Source organism: Mytilinidion resinicola, assembly GCF_010093595.1.
Source record: "Mytilinidion resinicola strain CBS 304.34 unplaced genomic scaffold BDZ99scaffold_2, whole genome shotgun sequence".
In the NCBI taxonomy this organism is placed as follows: Eukaryota; Fungi; Ascomycota; class Dothideomycetes; order Mytilinidiales; family Mytilinidiaceae; genus Mytilinidion; species Mytilinidion resinicola.
The window spans coordinates 1,391,753-1,409,030 of record NW_022985438.1 but is presented as its reverse complement, the minus strand read 5'-3'; the positions used below and the strand labels follow the sequence as shown (position 1 = coordinate 1,409,030).

At 51.6% G+C, this 17,278-nt stretch overlaps 6 protein-coding genes across 6 annotated transcripts; 4 read left to right on the top strand and 2 right to left on the bottom strand.

The window, feature by feature from the left end:
- Positions 1–182: 182 nt before the first annotated feature.
- Positions 183–3,008, top strand: BDZ99DRAFT_514701 (uncharacterized protein; the record flags this gene model as incomplete). The annotated part of the gene is made up of 6 exons (XM_033724897.1): positions 183–211; positions 268–351; positions 406–532; positions 583–760; positions 812–1,417; positions 1,468–3,008. The coding sequence occupies 6 exons, from the start codon at positions 183–185 to the stop codon at positions 3,006–3,008; spliced, it is 2,565 nt and encodes an 854-aa protein (XP_033583055.1).
- A 2,193-nt stretch (positions 3,009–5,201) lies between these two features.
- Positions 5,202–6,236, bottom strand: BDZ99DRAFT_376621 (nucleoside-diphosphate-sugar epimerase; the record flags this gene model as incomplete). The annotated part of the gene is made up of 1 exon (XM_033715035.1): positions 5,202–6,236. The coding sequence occupies one exon, from the start codon at positions 6,234–6,236 to the stop codon at positions 5,202–5,204; it is 1,035 nt and encodes a 344-aa protein (XP_033583054.1).
- Positions 6,237–7,227: 991 nt separating this feature from the next.
- BDZ99DRAFT_484813 (adenosine kinase-like protein) lies at positions 7,228–8,563 on the top strand (the record flags this gene model as incomplete). The annotated part of the gene is made up of 6 exons (XM_033722667.1): positions 7,228–7,295; positions 7,358–7,511; positions 7,572–7,913; positions 7,968–8,305; positions 8,359–8,472; positions 8,527–8,563. 6 exons carry the CDS (start codon positions 7,228–7,230, stop codon positions 8,561–8,563), a joined length of 1,053 nt encoding a protein of 350 aa, XP_033583053.1.
- A 1,635-nt stretch (positions 8,564–10,198) lies between these two features.
- BDZ99DRAFT_128340 (uncharacterized protein) lies at positions 10,199–11,110 on the top strand. Its single transcript, XM_033712598.1, has one exon. It carries the CDS (start codon positions 10,406–10,408, stop codon positions 10,889–10,891), a length of 486 nt encoding a protein of 161 aa, XP_033583052.1. The 5' UTR covers positions 10,199–10,405; the 3' UTR covers positions 10,892–11,110.
- Positions 10,958–12,815, bottom strand: BDZ99DRAFT_433016 (FAD-binding domain-containing protein; the record flags this gene model as incomplete). The annotated part of the gene is made up of 4 exons (XM_033717371.1): positions 10,958–12,013; positions 12,065–12,261; positions 12,326–12,524; positions 12,603–12,815. 4 exons carry the CDS (start codon positions 12,813–12,815, stop codon positions 11,219–11,221), a joined length of 1,404 nt encoding a protein of 467 aa, XP_033583051.1. The 3' UTR covers positions 10,958–11,218.
- Positions 12,816–14,105: 1,290 nt separating this feature from the next.
- Positions 14,106–15,368, top strand: BDZ99DRAFT_433013 (DUF829-domain-containing protein). Its single transcript, XM_033717370.1, has one exon. It carries the CDS (start codon positions 14,355–14,357, stop codon positions 15,228–15,230), a length of 876 nt encoding a protein of 291 aa, XP_033583050.1. The 5' UTR covers positions 14,106–14,354; the 3' UTR covers positions 15,231–15,368.
- Positions 15,369–17,278: the final 1,910 nt, after the last annotated feature.

Here is a 17,278-nt window from a genome sequence, read left to right as displayed (position 1 = left end):
CAGTTTGCTGCCCGCTCTTTATCCACCCACCAGTGCTTGTCCGCTTCTCTTTTAAGGGAGACTAGCCTGTCTCCATGGATTGCGGAAACTACGCCGCCCGCCCGCTACATCTTTCGCACGTCTGACCTGGCGGCTGACCGTGGGGTCGCCCATGAACATCGCCATTCCCTCTGCCCGCAGGCATGGCAACGCAGATTGAGCAGGCTGCACAGTATGCTGTTCTGCGCCTCCATTTCCCCAGCCAGCTGTGACTGACGCGCCCTCTAGGCTTGCGAATGCGGTAGAGCAACTACTCACCCAGAGCCTCGAGAGCAATGCGCCCGACGCTGAAATAGCGGTTCTCATTGAAGAGTAGGATACACAGCTATCACGATATACCAGGGCGATTGCTCACAGACACTGCAGTTTCCGCGTTGCGAGTGAGAGGATTATATTCAGCGACTTCCAGTATGCCGAAGCGCACAGCATCGAGGCCCGCCTCTGGGCTGCCCATACCAAGATATCCAACAGATATCGCAAGAGACTTGGACAGGTTCGCTACCTTGTCCCGGAATATACAATTCACCCCTGACACCAGCGTAGTTGAAGCGCAACAATGGCAAGCAGCACCACATTGTGGAGAACCGAAAGGTCGCCAAGGCGTTCTTGGAATTTATCAAATCTAGTCAGCGTTTCTATCGCCAGTACATCCTGAACCTGGACGCGCGGTTTGACGGGATCCCGGAGCTTCGCAAGGTTGCACAGATGTACAGCAAGAATGGTACGGAACCTCCAGCTCTCCTCTGCTGGCGAAAACTCACCCATGCTATAGAACCGAACGTCCGCTCGAAGCAACCTCTCTCCCCAAAACTGAAACATGAAATCCTCCTATCCTGCCACCAGACTCTCATCCAACTTGGAGACCTCTCCCGATACCGCGAAACTGCAGCGCTTGGCGATGGTAAAGAGCGCAAGTGGGGCCCCGCGAAGGGCTATTACGGGCTCGCGACAGAGATCTACCCGGATGCCGGCGTTTCCCACAACCAGCAAGCCGTCATAGCACGTGAGGATGGAGATCATTTCCGGACCACATACCACCTCTACCGTGCACTTTCCACCAAACAGGGTTACCCACTGGCGAAGGCAAATCTCGAGCTCGAATTCAAGAAGATCCGGTTGGCCTGGGAGAAAGGAGAGCTCATTAGCAGTCGTGCGACACGTGATGGCAATGGCGCCGGCCAAGCGCTCATTTCCTGGTTTGTGCGTCTGCACAGCAAATGCTATAAGGGAGAGGACTTCCCTGAGCACGAAGAGCTTGAGAACGAGGTGCTCAGCCAATTAACCATTGAACTGAAGGAGCAGTCTCTAGATGGCATTTTACAGAAAATAATCCTCATCAATCTAGCGGCAGAGTACTTTGCGTCGCTCCGGGTTCAAGGTTAGTTTCTTGTCGGGCTGACCATCTGAATAAATGACTGACTGATCCAGAACCAAATCGCGAGGAATCGACCATTAGGTCATACTTCTATTTCTTGCGACTGAACGTCAAAACATTTTTCACGTTGCTCCAGCTTCTTCAGTCAGAGCTTGAGCGACTCACGGACCGAGACGACGTCACTGCACCAAATGGAGACCGGCCTCCTCAGCTTTCCGACAAGATCACGGTGGTTGCACGCCGTGTGCTTCCGAGTCTTTGGCTGTACAGCATGTGGTTTACCAAATTCTGGCGTATACTCAACGCCCATGTAGCAGACACATTGACCAAAGTCGAAGTCCAGGAGTTGTGGAAGGCTTATGCCGAGACTCTAACTCTTCTTATGTCGGTTTTTCCCCCAGAAGAAGTTGCACTACTTGAGAGGGTCTACCTGCTGGACGAGGACGTGCACACTATTGCCTTCCAGCCTCTCGCCGGCGACGAGACAAAGGATAACTGGTACGCCAAGTCCACTGGCCGATTGAAGCCCAGATGGTCCGACCCGGAAGTCGAGCGGCATCACCCAAATGAGGAAATGGTCATTAGAGTTCGCGATCTACTGGAAGCTGGTCTCGTCTTGGTTGAGGTGGAGGCTACTCCTTTGGAGCTCCATGGTCGCCGATTCGTCTACCAAGAAGCGGGTTTACCGTCTGAGCTTCTCGCGAGCCCTAATAATAGACCCGACGGTTCTCCCCTCCTCCCTGCGGAGAGCATGGATATGCCGTTATTTACGCCAGAAATCCCGTTGCAAGTGGACCAAGTCTCTCACGATATTGCTCCTTCGGAATCAGCTTCTACGATCATCACCAAAGACGTAGCTATGAACCGTATGGTCGATGATCTAGTCGGTCAAGACGATGGTCTGGATCCTCTGCAGGAGGAGGACGAAAACATCCCTCCGACCCCTCCAGAACAAACGTTTGAAGATACAGCCCTCGTGGATGATACCTCATATGGTATTGGCCCGCTCACCGTGAGCGATTTCGTCAATGCTGTCCAGCACTACGGCAAACCTCTGTGCTCTCCGCAACCTCCAATTTTCAGCACACCAATGAACCGGATGTCGTCTAGCTCGTCGATCATACAGCCTCCTGCAAAATTGCCCTCGCTACCTGCGCAAAAGTACAATGATGGTGGCATATGGAATCCTCAGTACGGCTCTCCGGGACCTGCATCCCCTACGGCGAGCGGGCTCGCGCCTCGAAACTCTCCCTTCATGAGTACTGATCATTTCGGACACTCACGTGGAAATTCAGTGAACTCTATCCGGAGCTCCAATGCCTTCCAAGACTGGACTGGGCCTACCGTCACTCCAAATCCCCTTCCACACCCTGCTGCGTATACCAACGGTCTAGGCAATAGCTTCGGGAACGGTGCCGTTTTAGGCAACACGAATCAAGCAATCTATGGAAACGGCCAAGCCGTCCATCAGAGCGTAGCCAACATCAACCTAATGAGCTCGATATTTTCCGGCAACAGGAGCACCTGGAGCTCAGATCTCGAGAGGGGAACCAGTTCGTATGGTCGAACGCCTCCAAATGGTCAAGGTGGCTGAATGTAGCTGTCCAACCTGCCTTCTAAGTAGGCTGGTTACGGGCTACAAATCTGCAATCAATCACGGAATCGTCGTGGCGCAACACAACTGCTTCTTAAATAAAGAGCGCATATTGTTGCTGTGTCGCCATGCTCTTCATTCAACGGCGTCTCCGGCACTTCGGCTCGAGCTATTCGAAATTTCTGAATGTCGCAAGACTGTACCAACCGTTTCTACCGCAAATACGACCTTTCGCGAGAGTCTTCGGCTGACGTGTTGATGGCTTTCTATCCAAGAATCGGGATGAATGATGCGCGGGAGGATGGGCACAGGGCCTGTCTACCAGAGCCAGTGTGTCGGAGAGTAGGTGCATCTGCTGTGCATTTCATTTGCTGTCATCTTATAATATGCTTTTTGCGCGTGCGACACAGAACATGGAGAGATGAAGGGTGGGTAATGGATCTGCGGCTGTGAAAGAGCTGTCGTTTCTGCTGGTGGTTCTTTGTCAGAATTCCTGTTGCCTGACCGCATCCGTCCACACAATTGTAGAAGGGTGTTGGAAGGCCTGTTTCATTGTTTTACTGCTTGCGATGCATATATATGCATAACTCTCTGTCTCTGCATGGCATACCATATCGCTGGCTTGCTTTGCCAGAAGGCTCCAAACGGTCATTCGAGAAGTAGTGCATGTTTTGTTGGAATTTATTGCTTTATTCAGCCTCTTGCTCCTTTGCTTCCAGTGACTGGATTATCCGAGGAAATTCGAGACCTGATGGTAGAGGCGATGGACTAATTAGTCTCTATTCTCTGATTGCTAAATGTCATACAGAGCCACACGGATACCCCACCGTGTTTTCATTTCTATATCCCAAAGGCACGTGACAACGGCAAGTGACATATTTTGAAGCAAGAATGACAATTCACGCGAATGAACGGGTATGCTATCATTGCCATCCTTGGTATAATATACGCTCAAGGTCATTCAAATCTCGTTTAACCCGTGACGTCTGCCTATTTGGCGAAATATCCGCCGATAAAACTTCAACTTTCAACACACATTCGTTGCGGCCTTATTTTTTGCTTTCGTTTCTCTCATTGATAAAGTCGACTTCCATCAGTTCGTTAATACAGGGCCAATCACCAACAGGATGAGGCCCACGCCGCTCCACAGACCAGAGGCGCCTAATAGCCAATGAGATAAAACATTGAAGTAACTCTCTTGCCAGTTGCCTAGACATTCTAACGCGGACTCTCACCGACTTCGAATTGACCACTTTGAGCAGAAAAGTGAAGCGATACCACCTTAGCAGGCCATTTCTTCCCGGGGAGTCCAAAATGGCAGATTATAACAGGGCGTACCCGGTGAAGAGCGGTAAGTGGGGGCTTGGCCTAACCTGCAACACTCAGCTCAGCGTCTCGGCGTGGGAGGTTGCAGCACTCACCGACCGACCTTCTGCAAGGTATTAATAGCAGGTAGTGCTGAGCTGGTAGTCAATTCGTTCTAGCCAGCATCTCGAATACCACCCTAGGCAGCCCTACCAGCCCTACCACCGCTTGTCCGCTGCATTGCATCCGCGCTGACACTAACCCTGGAATCATCAATGTGCGCCCTGCGTGTGCCTGAGCCGTGGCTTGACCGAGCGTTGAGTTCGGAAAGCAGACGAGAGGTGAAGGAGCGGGCATTCATCACCGCCTGTTGCAATCACTCAGCTATGCATGTCGACGCCAGAAGAGTCACTGCGCAGTCATTGTTCATTATGCTGTTGGTACTGCTTCCCTTCAAGTGTGAAAACTTGTCAAGGGTCCTTATAAAGCAAAGGTTTGGCCCCGAACGTGTTTTCGTACTTCATCAGTTTGGTCACTCTATGTTCGTGTTACGTATCCATATCAGCTCTTCGCCAGTATTTTCCGCTTCATGTTCTTTTAGATCATCGCGATCATTTCCGGATACGGCATCAATCACACTTCACGGAATATTGTCATTACCGTTGCGCTTCACTTCCAATGTCGAACGACGGCCGCGACGGGTACAATTAGTACCATGTTGAACACTACGAGCAGGACCATCACATCGGCAGCATGGTATAGATGACACCGCTCTCTTCACTTGATTAAATTCATTAACATTCAACACAAGTCTGATAAAATCCGCGATCCAAATACTCCAACTTCAAATATTCCCTGGAGTTGCCGTAGCAATACTTGTCGGCTCTCTTACACTAAATCATATTTGATCAAACTTTCTGCGGTGGCCATAATCGCATCAACGTTCGACCGTGGCTGCCAGCCCAATACCCCCGTGGCCTTATCGTTAGACATGACCTTAATCTCACCAAGCTCGGGCAGGACCAGGGAAACGGCCTTGTCGAAGACTGCTATCAGCCTGAGCACAATGTTGGGTAGAATCCGCGTCGGCGCCTTTTTTGCAGCCTTGCCCAGCCGCTCTCTCAATGCTAGTGACATTTCCAGGATTGTCATTGCGGGAGGCGAAACAGCCAGGAATCTTTCCCCCTTCGCTTTAGGATCCGTCATTGCGCGGAGATGCAGATCAGCGACATCTCTCACATCCACGACGCCAAAACTCAGGTTTGGGGCTCCTGGAAAGCTTCCGTTCAACAAGCGTTGCACTATCTGGATCGATATCGAGAAGTCTGGTCCCAGGACTGGACCGAACACACCAACTGGCAAAACGGTCGATAGTTCCAAGGCCCCGCCTTCCTTCTCTATGAAGTCCCAGGCGGCGCGTTCGGCTATTGCCTTGCTCTTGATGTAGGCGCTCGGACCAGGCCCATCCGGATTCGTCCAAGTCTTTTCGTCGTATACTTCAATCTTCTTCGTGTGGCCATAGCCGATGGCGGCAAAAGACGAGGTGACAACCACGCGCTTCACGCCAGCGTCACGCGCAAGGCGTAAGACCCTCAAGGTGCCTTCGCGCGCAGGGATGATGAGGTCGTCCTCGTGCTTTGGGGGCGCGGGTGGGAAGGGAGAAGCGACGTGGAGGACGTATGTGCAGCCCTCGATCGCTTCTTTCCAGCCGTCGTCTTTGGATAGGTCGGCCTCGGCGAAGCTCAGCCTGTCGATGTTGGTGGCCTCTCCTTCCTCGAGCATCTTCTTGACGTCGTTTTCCCGCTTAAGTGACCGGATTGTGGTTCGCACTCGGTAGCCAGCGGCGAGACACTGGAAAATGCAGTACACGCCGATGAAGCCCGTTCCACCTGTGACCAGGACGAGTTCGCCTTTGTCGGCCATGATTGAAAAAGTTGTAGAAGCCGGAAGTGGGAGGATGGAGTTGTAAAGGCAAGCGCAATGGTTCCACGAGTAGGCGGAATTGAAAATTAGGGCGAACCACTGGCTGCCTGCGAGTACAAGTCTTTTCCTTGGAAAGCTTGCTTCTCAGCTGAGGCTGATAAAGAGACTGGTGGCGTAAAAAATGGCTTGATTGGCTTGATATTCTCGTCTATCTTGCCTCGGCGGTGGAAGGACTAGTTTTGAACTGGTGGTGTTTGCAAGAGTAAATACTCGATGAGTTCAATGGAGTGAGAGGCAGGGCGTCTTTATACTTGTTCCTCGTCCGAGGCTTGTCCGACAATAGACGTGAGGGGTTATGAATTTCGTTCCATTCTACCATCCTGAATCATATCCCAGGAGCTGATTGGCAGCATCTTAAAATAAAAGCTTTGTCATCTTCGCTCCAACAGTCAACTACAGTTTGTTTTAGGAGCGACGAAGCTGAAGGGAGATAAATGCTCCGTACAATGGAGATAGCATCATTGCTTGTGATGTTCCCCAGGACCTTGGAGCACCGTCGGGCCAACGTCCCTCCGTAAATTTTCGCCGACCTACCGTATGTTCGGTGCTGAAGAAACCGGTTTGCCGTGGTTGACATGGAAGAGTTTCGTGAGACGATGAAGTATGTGAGGGAGACGACCCTTTAGCAGATCTCCTGACCTCAGGTGAGCCTAGGGTCTAGGCTTGAGTGACAGAGACACGGACAGAGGCAAGGAGTCCACCACGTTCATGTTTTCTGTAGAGAACCAATCCAACCGTATCAATGGCATCCTTACGGTTTTCGTGTTCACAAGCACAGCGATTTATTCCGCGGGCGTCGTCGGGGGTGAGATGGAGACGGAGTAGTCAGCTTGCGGACTTTGGGCACTCGAGGTCTTCCGGTCCCCGACAATTTCTTGCTCCATTCCACCCCACCACGACCTTCACTCCCCACCAACAACGAATTACCACCATGGCCTCAACCGGAAACTACGAGCTTTTCTGCCTAGAGAACCCATTGCTCGACATTCAAGGACTCGGGTGCGTATGATTCCTAGCGAAAGGCTAGCCATCTGGGGCTTCAATGGCTGATTTCCGTACAGCGATGCAAAACTCCTCGAGAAGTACGGCCTGAAGGCCAACGATGCCATTCTGGCCGAGGAGAAGCACATGGGACTATACGAGGACTTGCTACAGAACCACGACGCAAAGGTCATTGCCGGTGGAGCTGCGCAGAACACTGCCCGAGGTGCTCAGGCAAGTTACAACTCCGGTCAATTGGAATACACGGGGTTACTAACGTCTTCTCTAATATAGTACATCCTTCCTCCTAACTCGGTAGTATTCGTTGGCTGTGTTGGCAAAGACAAGTACGGCCAGATCCTCAAGGATATCTGCAACGAAGCCGGCCTGCGCGTGGAGTACCGCTACGACGAGGAGCACCCCACCGGACGGTGTGGTGTGGTCATTACTGGACACGACCGGAGTCTCTGCACCGATCTTGCGGCTGCGAATCACTACAAGCCCGAGCACTTGAAGAGCCCAGAGGTCTGGAAGCTCGTCGAGCAGGCGAAAATCTACTATGTTGGAGGATACCATCTGACTGTGTCCGTCCCGGCGATCTTGGCCTTGGGCGAGGAGGCTGCTGCTAAGGACAAGGTACGATAGCTTGACCGGTATGACTGAGAGATTATATGACTAACCATGTTCTAGCTGTTCATTCTCAACCTGTCTGCGCCGTTCATTGCTCAGTTCTTCAAGGAACAGCTCGACTCTACGTCTCCGTACTGGGACATCCTGATTGGAAATGAGACTGAGGCGCTCGCATATGCCGAATCTCACGCTCTTGGAACGACTGATCTGAAGGAGATTGCCAAGGCGATAATTGCGCTGCCAAAGAAAAACACAAAGCGTCCACGAACTGTCATCATCACGCAAGGACTCGACCCTACCATTGCCGTCATCGGCAAGGAAGGCGGAGACGCCGAGATTGTTGAGGTCCCAGTCCACGCGATCGAGAAGTCCCAAATCAATGACACGAACGGTGCCGGGTAAGTGACCTCCGCCACAGTACGGGGTAAAGACTGACAGAAGCCCGCCACAGTGACGCTTTCGCTGGTGGTTTCACCGCTGGTCTTGTCGAAGGCAAGTCTATCAAGGAATCTATCGACTTGGGCCAATGGCTCGCCAAGCTCAGCATCCAGGAACTCGGTCCCTCGTAAGTGTCCTATAATTTCTCAATCGAATACATCATGGCTAACACCCCCTACAGATACCCACAACCCAAGCAGACCTATGCCTCAAAATAGAGCTCTCATAGAGCGTGTCAGAGCGCACGCGCTCGTGTATTTCAACAATTTACGAGACCACGACGTCGACGAATGGACAGGCGCCAAAAATAGATCCTCCACGATCTAAAGCTATGCATCTGGGTCGGTGTTTGGGATGGCCAATAGGGTATGGCTGGATTTGCAAGCCATCTTTTCAACACAGGGTACAAATAGCCAATGTATTGGCGTTTCCCCTCCTCCGAGTGGAGTTGAGCGGCCTCAACGGCCGAGGAAAATGCAATTTTGACTTAACCATATATATGGTCACATGGTGTCTATATTGCTCCGTTATTCGTGACATCGTGCGTAGCCGTAACGTACGGATCTATTAGTGTGCTTTAGATCTTGGTGGGGGTTTCAGTCGCAAAGCGCACGGTCTGACGGGTGATATGTACAATTTTTTGGCGTGGGACGAAGCTCGTGACCTCGGGATACCTTCACCAAAAAATTATCTGACAAGACTTTGTGGTGGTTTGAGCTGTCGCCTTCGGGCTCTCGACTCGACACTTTTTCACTCTCCCGCGCCAAGACCTGCCCCAAGAGGTAACGCACGGGGGACAATTTGTCAATCGTCTTCGTGGAGACTTTTGCTGTCTTTTTCAACGTGCAAGTTTACAAGAGTTGGAAGAAACAGTCGTCTAGAAACATCATGGCCGCTACACCACTAGAAGCATTGGGACTTTGTCTACCGCTGCCGGAAGTACCTTTTCCATTTGCTCTCACGATTCTGGAGCAAGATCATCTCGGATAATCGGTAAACTCGCCAAGCTGCCTCGGGCGGCGGTGTCTCGCTGTCTCGCTTGTCACTGCGGACACCCCATTTCCTATGACAGGATCGATGATGGAATTGAGAAGGATGCTCCAAGTCCTTGGCCGTTGATCCTCAATGGTGGCACAGGGCACGGCAAGAGTTACCTAGCCGAGAGTGTACTGGTTCGGGAAGGACGGCACGGGCGGCGGGCAGGCTTCGATCTGATACGCCGGCCCAAACTGCTACAGAAGCATCGGCAAGGCTGATTTTAAGGATTTGGCATCTTCATTCTGAATACCTTTCCGCCAATTTTGCTAAGTAACGTCATTTTTGCTTGAAGAAACTTATCCCAACCTTCTCGCAGTGTCTACTAATGGAAAGAGCGAAACTATTATCAACAAGGCGCGACACTTCATTAGGAAGCGGACTTGACGTAAAACGTCAGGTGCGAGAGTGTTGATGTGTCGCAATCGAGCCCCGCGAGCGGCTTCATATGAGATGGACTACATGGAACTAAATAAATCCTCTATGCCAACCTCCATCAACATCAGCATCGGTCAATACATCAACCCCAGGAAACTGCCCCGTATTTGCCCAGAAGCCAAGCCGATGCGGCAGTACTGTTCAGTGATCCCGCCTGGTCAATTCACAGACTAGCGATCATAACGGTTGTCTGCATCTGCCTCAGCATAGCTAAATAGCAAGTGAGGTGGCCCGTCTCGTAGTAGGTACAGGTGTCAGGTAGGAGCGGCGACGGCTACGGCAGGCGCATGACAGCTCTTGTATATAAACTCGCCTTCCTCCAGACCTCTTCGTCTCCTCTACATCCTCTTCCTCATCATCAAATTCAACACGAACAGCGTCTACTATATCCTGTTATGTGACAACAGACGCTCATCACCACAGGATAAAGGCAGTCATCCCTTCTGTCCTCGCAAACACCATCAAAGCAACTCAAAACACCCACATCCACCACTTCTCTACAGCCAGCTTCCACCTGCAGTCACCATGCAGCCCTCAACCCTCCTCGCCGGCCTTCTCCTCTCCCTCAGCACCCTCATCTCCGCCGAATGGGGCCTCCGCAGCCCCTTCCCGACCGCCACCACCGTGCCCGTCGAACCTGCCAAGAAGCTCTCCCAGGTCTTCCACGCCATGTACACCTACGAGACCCACCTCACCGCCGACCCCAAGTACGCCTCTGTCACCGAGGTCGTGCACGACTACCTCGCCACCGCGACCGATGTCCCCGCGGCTGTTACCGAGACCGGCACGACGACTATGTATACGACGGTGCCGAAGTGGTTCACGGGCTTGCCCGGCGATGTGCAGCAGTACTTCGTCAGTGTTGCCGAGGTGAAGGCCAGTATCGCCAACAGTGTGTGGGAGGCGGCGGCGCCGAGGGCGACGCCGGCGGCTGGAGGCAGGGGCGTGTCAGGCGCGGCGGGTGTTGCGGCGGTGGGCGCGGTGGGTGCGATGCTTCTTTGAGGGGCTGCGATGCCTCTTTGAGGGGGTACGATGCTTCTCTGAGGGTGTTGCAATGGTGGGATCCGCTCTGACGTTCTTGCCCAGCTGAGGACGGTTTCGGCTACAGATTCAGGCGGGTCGGGCTCTATTGAGTAACGCGTTTATGTCTTCTTCTCTTGCTTTTCGCTGTCGTTAGGCTCTACGCAATAACGAGCTCATGTCCTCGTCTCTTGCTTTTCGCGGTCGTTGTCGCCGTCTTTCGTGACTGTGAACTGAGGTGCTACGTTTGCATGGCTAATTGAAAGTTGATGCATGTGAAATGTTTCGCCCATCACTAGTCTAGCCGGGGAGAGCTCCACAGAAATTACATATTACCATCGGCTTCGAAACGACCCTCTGAAACTTGTTCGGAGCAGGACTCACATCTTAAACCCCCCCGTTCTCTCCGCAAAGAACAAATCGGGATCATATTGATCCCTCACCCTCCTCGCAAAGCCCGCCGTCCTGAGTCTCCCAAAGTAATCTTGCCTGAAATACCCATCGTTCATAAAGAGCGGCAAGTACGCCTCCGGCAGCTTCCCATCCTCCTGGAACCCCAACACCCTCTCTCTGATCCCGCCATACAGCCTCTGGGTCGCATTATCCACGGTCGCATCGTCGGTCGCGAAGTAGTACGAGAAATCGAATTCAATCACGATCCTGTCGACGTCGTCGTCGAGGTCAATGAGATCGCCGCCTTGTTCCTTGGCTTTTCGAGCGATCCCCTTGGGCATAGGCTGGAACGCCATGGAGCCTATGAGGCCGGGCACGGCGATGACGGATTCCGTGGTGTTGCGCCAGTGATCGTAGTACGCACCCAGAACATCCAATCCAATGCTGACGTTGGGGAGAGGCGTGGTCTCGGTAGTGATGGTGTATGCAGAGCCGCGGACAACGGACCAATCGTTTCCCGTGAGAAGGTCGGCATAGCTTTGAGTCTTGCAGCTATTAACGATGGGGCCGATGTCGGTGAAGTTGTCGAATACTCCTGGGGGTGGGGCCGGGCCGTCGTAGAAGAGAAACATGATCCAGAGGTCTACGGCTCCGAGCAAAGCTAGTTCGGTGGTCATGATGATGCCTGCTTTCTCGTCTGGATAGTATTCCGTGAAGTCTCGCAGTGCGGAAAGAAGTTGGTCGGTCTTGTTGGGTGTGAAGACGAGGTTTCCGCCCCATATCTGGATTGTCAGTCTTGTGTGACCTACAAAGATTGATCATTGCTAACTTACTTGACCGATGGGATGAGCTTTTAAGGTGTACGACGTTACGATGCCATAGCTGTTTCCTCCCCCTTTAAGTGCCTTGAATAAGTCAGAGTGAGAAGTGGAAGAGACAGTGATTATGGTCGCATTAGCCAGAACAAGTTCGAACTCGACCACATTGTTAGCAGCCCAACCGTACTCAGCGCTCAAGAAACTGAGACCACCTAACGGATCATTAGCTACTGAAAAGATTCTTAAGCTTCAGACAAACGATCCCGATACACGTACCTCCAAGCATGTATCCGCCTACCCCAACATTCCCAATGCGGCCTCCAACTACAGTCACACCTGCATCGTTCAACGTCGATTGAACATTCTCCCAACGGTTGCCAGGTCCGACGCGAACAGTGCTTGATGAGGGATCATACGTCACTTCGTCCATCTTTCTTGTCGAGATGAGCGGGCCCCTACTGATGCTTGCAAAATACTGATTAGGATTATGCCCGCCGGACTTGATGGCGAACGTTTCGTTGTTTTGATGCAGTACTCGAATTATGGCAGCGACTTCGTCTGAGGTAGTTGGTGAAAGGATACATGATGGCTTTAGATTGGTGCACCCGGTCGACCAATACTGCGTTTGGTCATAGTCGTAGTCCACTGACAGCGGATATTCGATCTCAAAGTCCGTCAAATTGGCTATCGTGGAACATGTGTCCGACTTGACAAGAGCCGGAAGAAAATTTAGGGTAGCGAGGGCTAGAATAAAGCGGATAGACATGGCTTGTAGCGTGAGTAGTCACAAGATATGAAAGACAGTCAATGGAATGAATGAACGGTCCACATATAAGATGGCTGCAAAAGAACGCGAGGGGAATTGTTTGATGGTTGATGTTTGTTAAATGGAAAACAAATCCCTGGACCCCGCTGACGATCCATGCAGCCGAGTTTTTGTGATGATGAGACGATGTACATTAAGGGCATTCCTAACATTAATATAATCCATGTTCCGGTCTTCTTAATGAACGCTCCTTGTGCTGGCTTCATCCCGTGAGCTTCTTTCAGGGGTCAACCCACGGTTTTGCGGTGCGTACTCTAGGGAAGCGACGGATCAGCTCCCTAGATCTCTAAAAAGAGCGTAGGAAGAACGTTTGGGAAATTTGAGCTCTTAAAGCTCGTTCGTCGCGTCGCTGGACTTTCCTAGGGTACCCTGCGCGCACCCTTTTTCAAAGGCATTGCCGGCAATGTTTTGGTGACTGTGATACCTCGGTCTAACAGGGTAGAGCTTTCATATGTAAAAAAGCCCGGCCAGCTTGTTGAAGACATCCAAAATCCAGGTGCAGATGTTATATTGAGCTCTAAATTGGCTTGCATGTGTCCGAGCGCGGCGGATACGGGCAAATGATAGGCATGGCGAAGTGCCTTGACCACGTCGCTTGCGCGAAATGTTCCTGCTCGGCTAGGTTCAAACTCGACTCTGGGCAACTATAACCTACCGACATGGAAGATTTGTTGGGGTCTTGGGAAATTAACTATCTCATGTTGCCCCAAGTAGCAAACCTGAACACGTTGGTGTCGACAATAGTGATAGGTTGCTGGCGTACGGTCGAGTGATGGTATGTTGCCCTCCTAGACTAAGCTTGAGCCTTTCATCAGTGAAGTGATGTAGTGAACTTTTCAAAACGACTACTTTGGCGATTCGAAGTGTTCAAATGACGAAAGCAGGTAAATGCGTACCAGAATTGCCATTCGACTTTTCCCAAAAAGTTGTGGCCAGCAGGAAGAAGATATCTAGCAGACTCCTCATTTGTAGTTGTGTCTCCTCCGAGGTCCACTGAACTGAATTGTTGATTAGTGATCCCTGTGGGGTATCTACAGCTTATAGGTCCTAAATCTGTTGGGATGGTTAGGAAGGCCCCGAACCTGTTATTAACTTTTGTTGCGAGGCCTAGAAGTGCCAGCGGGTTTCACCCAAGCCCGAAATCCCCGCCCGAACGGAACAACTCAACTAGCTGTTAAAACCCTTGCAAGCATAACCTATCATGTAGAGCGCATCAAGAAGACTTGAAGTAGCTACTTTCAGTAAATCTAAGAAGCATTTTCATTCAGAAGATAGATCGTTGGAATGAAGAGGATTTGGTGATGGGAGGCCCAAGTGAGGCTTGACCGTCTATCTTGCATCTGATAGGATGACTATGTGTGGCGTTCCGTTTGGGCGGGAATTCGGAGTTTGAGTGAATCCCGTTAAGTACCTAGGTAGCAGAGTTGGGTCCGATAAATACTTGTTGCTCTCTCCATTGTCGGCACAGTCTTGTTGGTCATGGCCAGCTTTCAAGCTCCTGAGGGATTCGAAAGGCTGACCGACGTTGTTTTCTTATATACGCCAGGCCCAGATCCGGACGTCACCATCGCTCCGACCTTAAAAAATGGAAACACGGATGCTCCACCTGATCTGATCCTCCTCGCGACCTGGATGGGGGCTGGACCCCGCCATGTCTTGAAGTACACATCTGGTTACCAGTCGCTTTTTCCGTTCGCGCGAATTGTGCTTATTGTGAATGGTCCGTCCGACATCATTTTATACTCAGCCAAAGCACAACGAAAACGCGTCGAGCCAGTGGTCGAGATCATAAAATCTACAACCAACAAGACACCCGGCCGGAAGCCCCGAATCCTTCTCCAAACCATGAGCAACGGAGGAGCCTACCAAATCTCCAAAGTTGCAGAGGTGTTCAAGGAGACGGAAGGGCTCCCGCTACCAGTGAACGCAATCATCGTGGACAGCGCTCCGGGCAAGGATTCTATTAGTGGAAGCACGCGCGCATTTATGCTCGGCCTTCCAAAATCATGGATTGTACAGACGATAGGGGCCGTTGTGATGTACGGTGTGATGGTCTTTTCTGTTGTAGCCCAGACCCTCACCTGGCAAGAGCAAATTGTGACGGGGCTTCGGAAGAATCTCCTTGACAAAAGCCTGTTCAATCCATCGGCTTCCAGGTGTTACATCTACTCGAAAGCGGACGAGATGGTATGGTGGAAGGATGTCCAGGAGCATGCCTCGGAAGCACGCGCAACGGGTTGGCACAATGTGGAAGAAGTCGTCTTCGAGTCCAGTGCGCACTGTGGCCATATGAGAACACACGAGAAAGAGTATTGGGATGCTGTTCTGACGACCTGGAAGACAGGTGCAAGTTAAGGGCCTCAGCGCTGGACACTTGATGGATTGGATGATGGTTGAAGGAGTCTCGTCACTGTTCAATATCTTGACTAGCACCATCTAGGTCTAGACTACGGAAGCTAGTCCAAATTGGGTGCCAATTACGGATATTCCATTACAACTTCGGTTTTCTTCAGTACTACGCTGCTTTATGAGCTGCATATTGATATCTAGTACCCCATGATGTGACTTCAAGAACCTCGCAACCAAGCTGTCTTCTGCGCGCCTTGGCTGCTGGCTGTTTTCCATTCGGGCAGCTCCGAACCGCCTGAACTGCATCGCCGCCACTGACTCTTGAACATTTTCAGCCGCTGCAAGCTTTCTACCTACCACACGCAACACAGCTTCGAAACAGATCCAGATGGCAGGACGGCTGCCGATCAGCTCTGCCAAGTTCAAAGGAATTGAATCAATAATCCAATCAAGAATTCGACCGCAGCCAGGGCACATTCTTCAATACTCGATGCAATGCACAATGTCTTGCATATCGAGGTAAGCTTGCGACCCGTTTCGTTCATCCTTTTTTCAACCGACGTAGGCTAACTTTAAAGGCTGCTTCTCTAAATGCGTCCAAACGCATTATTTCCTGAACCTTCTCTTCCCATCGACCCGCGACTATGGTTAACAGCCGTTCGAGGATCATGCAGTGACAGGCCACGTCTCTGGGAAACTAGATGGCAACTCGACGAAAAGTTGATCTACTGTAACAAGGTTATCGTGTCCGAGCTTTCAGGAACACCACAATATCCTCCCTATTATGGTGCTCAGCGTACCACAAAGGGGTACGCCCTTTCATATCGGCCAAGTCCAATTCAATGCCAGGAACTTCTGAGAGGAACATGACGACAAGTAAGCTACCTCCTCTAGCAGCCCTCGATAACGGTGTACAACTCTCTTCATCTCTCGAGTTGATATCCACCTTCATCGTGCTAACTAAAAATTAACAATGCCAACATTGCCAAACTCAGCGGCGTATGATAAAGGCGTACGTCCGCATCTATCTCGAAAATCGATGTCAACTCCTTTTGCACTGCAAATGGTTTGCGTGATTGCCAAGTATCCGTAGCCAGCAGCGAATGACAGCGGCGATCGACCGTCACAATCTTGGCGGTTGATGTCAACGAGGCCCGATTGTACCAGTGTATCGACATTCTGGGGATATCCTGGAGCATTTAGTGCCCAGGCCAGCGGTGTCCAGCCTTCGCGGTCTTGCGTGTCTGCACCAGGTCCACCGTGCTTGAGAAGCAAACGAAGGATTCTGAAGTTCGGCTGTTCGGCGGCCCACGAGATGGCGTTGCGCCCATTGGCGTCAAGCGTTGATACGTTGACACGATTGCTGCGCAGTAGAAGACGAACACTGTCCAGATGTCCTCCCATCGTAGCTAACATTAGCGGCGTTCGGCCGAGAGTATCCTTGTTATCCGCGTCGACACGAGGGTCACGAAGGAGTCTACTAAGTGGATTGGTGCATCCTTCGGCAGCTGCCCACGACAAAGCATTGCAACATTTTCGGTCTAGTTGGTTCGGGTTCGTGCGCTTATCCTCTAAAAGTAAAGAAATTACCCCTGTGGCATTCCCTGCAACTGCCCAGCATAGAGGTGGTGAGTCGCTATGGTCAGGTCGGTTCACATCGATTTCATTCTCGAGTAGGATTCTGACAGCCTCCTCATACCCACCGGCTGCAGCGAGACACAAAGGAGTGCGGCCGCCAGGTCCCAGTTCATCGGCACTCAGAGCTCCTGACTTGATAAGCGCCCTCAGGCACCCAGAAGAACCATGCTGGGCAGCAGCAACTACTGGTGAGAGGCGATTCAAGTGGACCTGGGAACCAACATGCGGATATCGACTCAAGATCTCTTCGACGCAGGATGTATGCCCATTCCTAGAAGCCCAGTAAAGAGCGAGACCTAGGCTGGCGTCTTGTGACTCAGTTGATTCCATAAGCAAACGAGCTGTGCGGGAAAGGCCAAAAAAGCAGAGAATTGCAAGCTCATCCATGTTGGTGGGCACAGGCTCCAGGAGACCCC

Bases quoted from the DNA above. Each gene is read 5' to 3' on its own strand.
- BDZ99DRAFT_128340 (XM_033712598.1), top strand. From the start codon at position 10,406: ATGGGGCCTCCGCAGCCCCTTCCCGACCGCCACCACCGTGCCCGTCGA.
- BDZ99DRAFT_433013 (XM_033717370.1), top strand. From the start codon at position 14,355: ATGGCCAGCTTTCAAGCTCCTGAGGGATTCGAAAGGCTGACCGACGTT.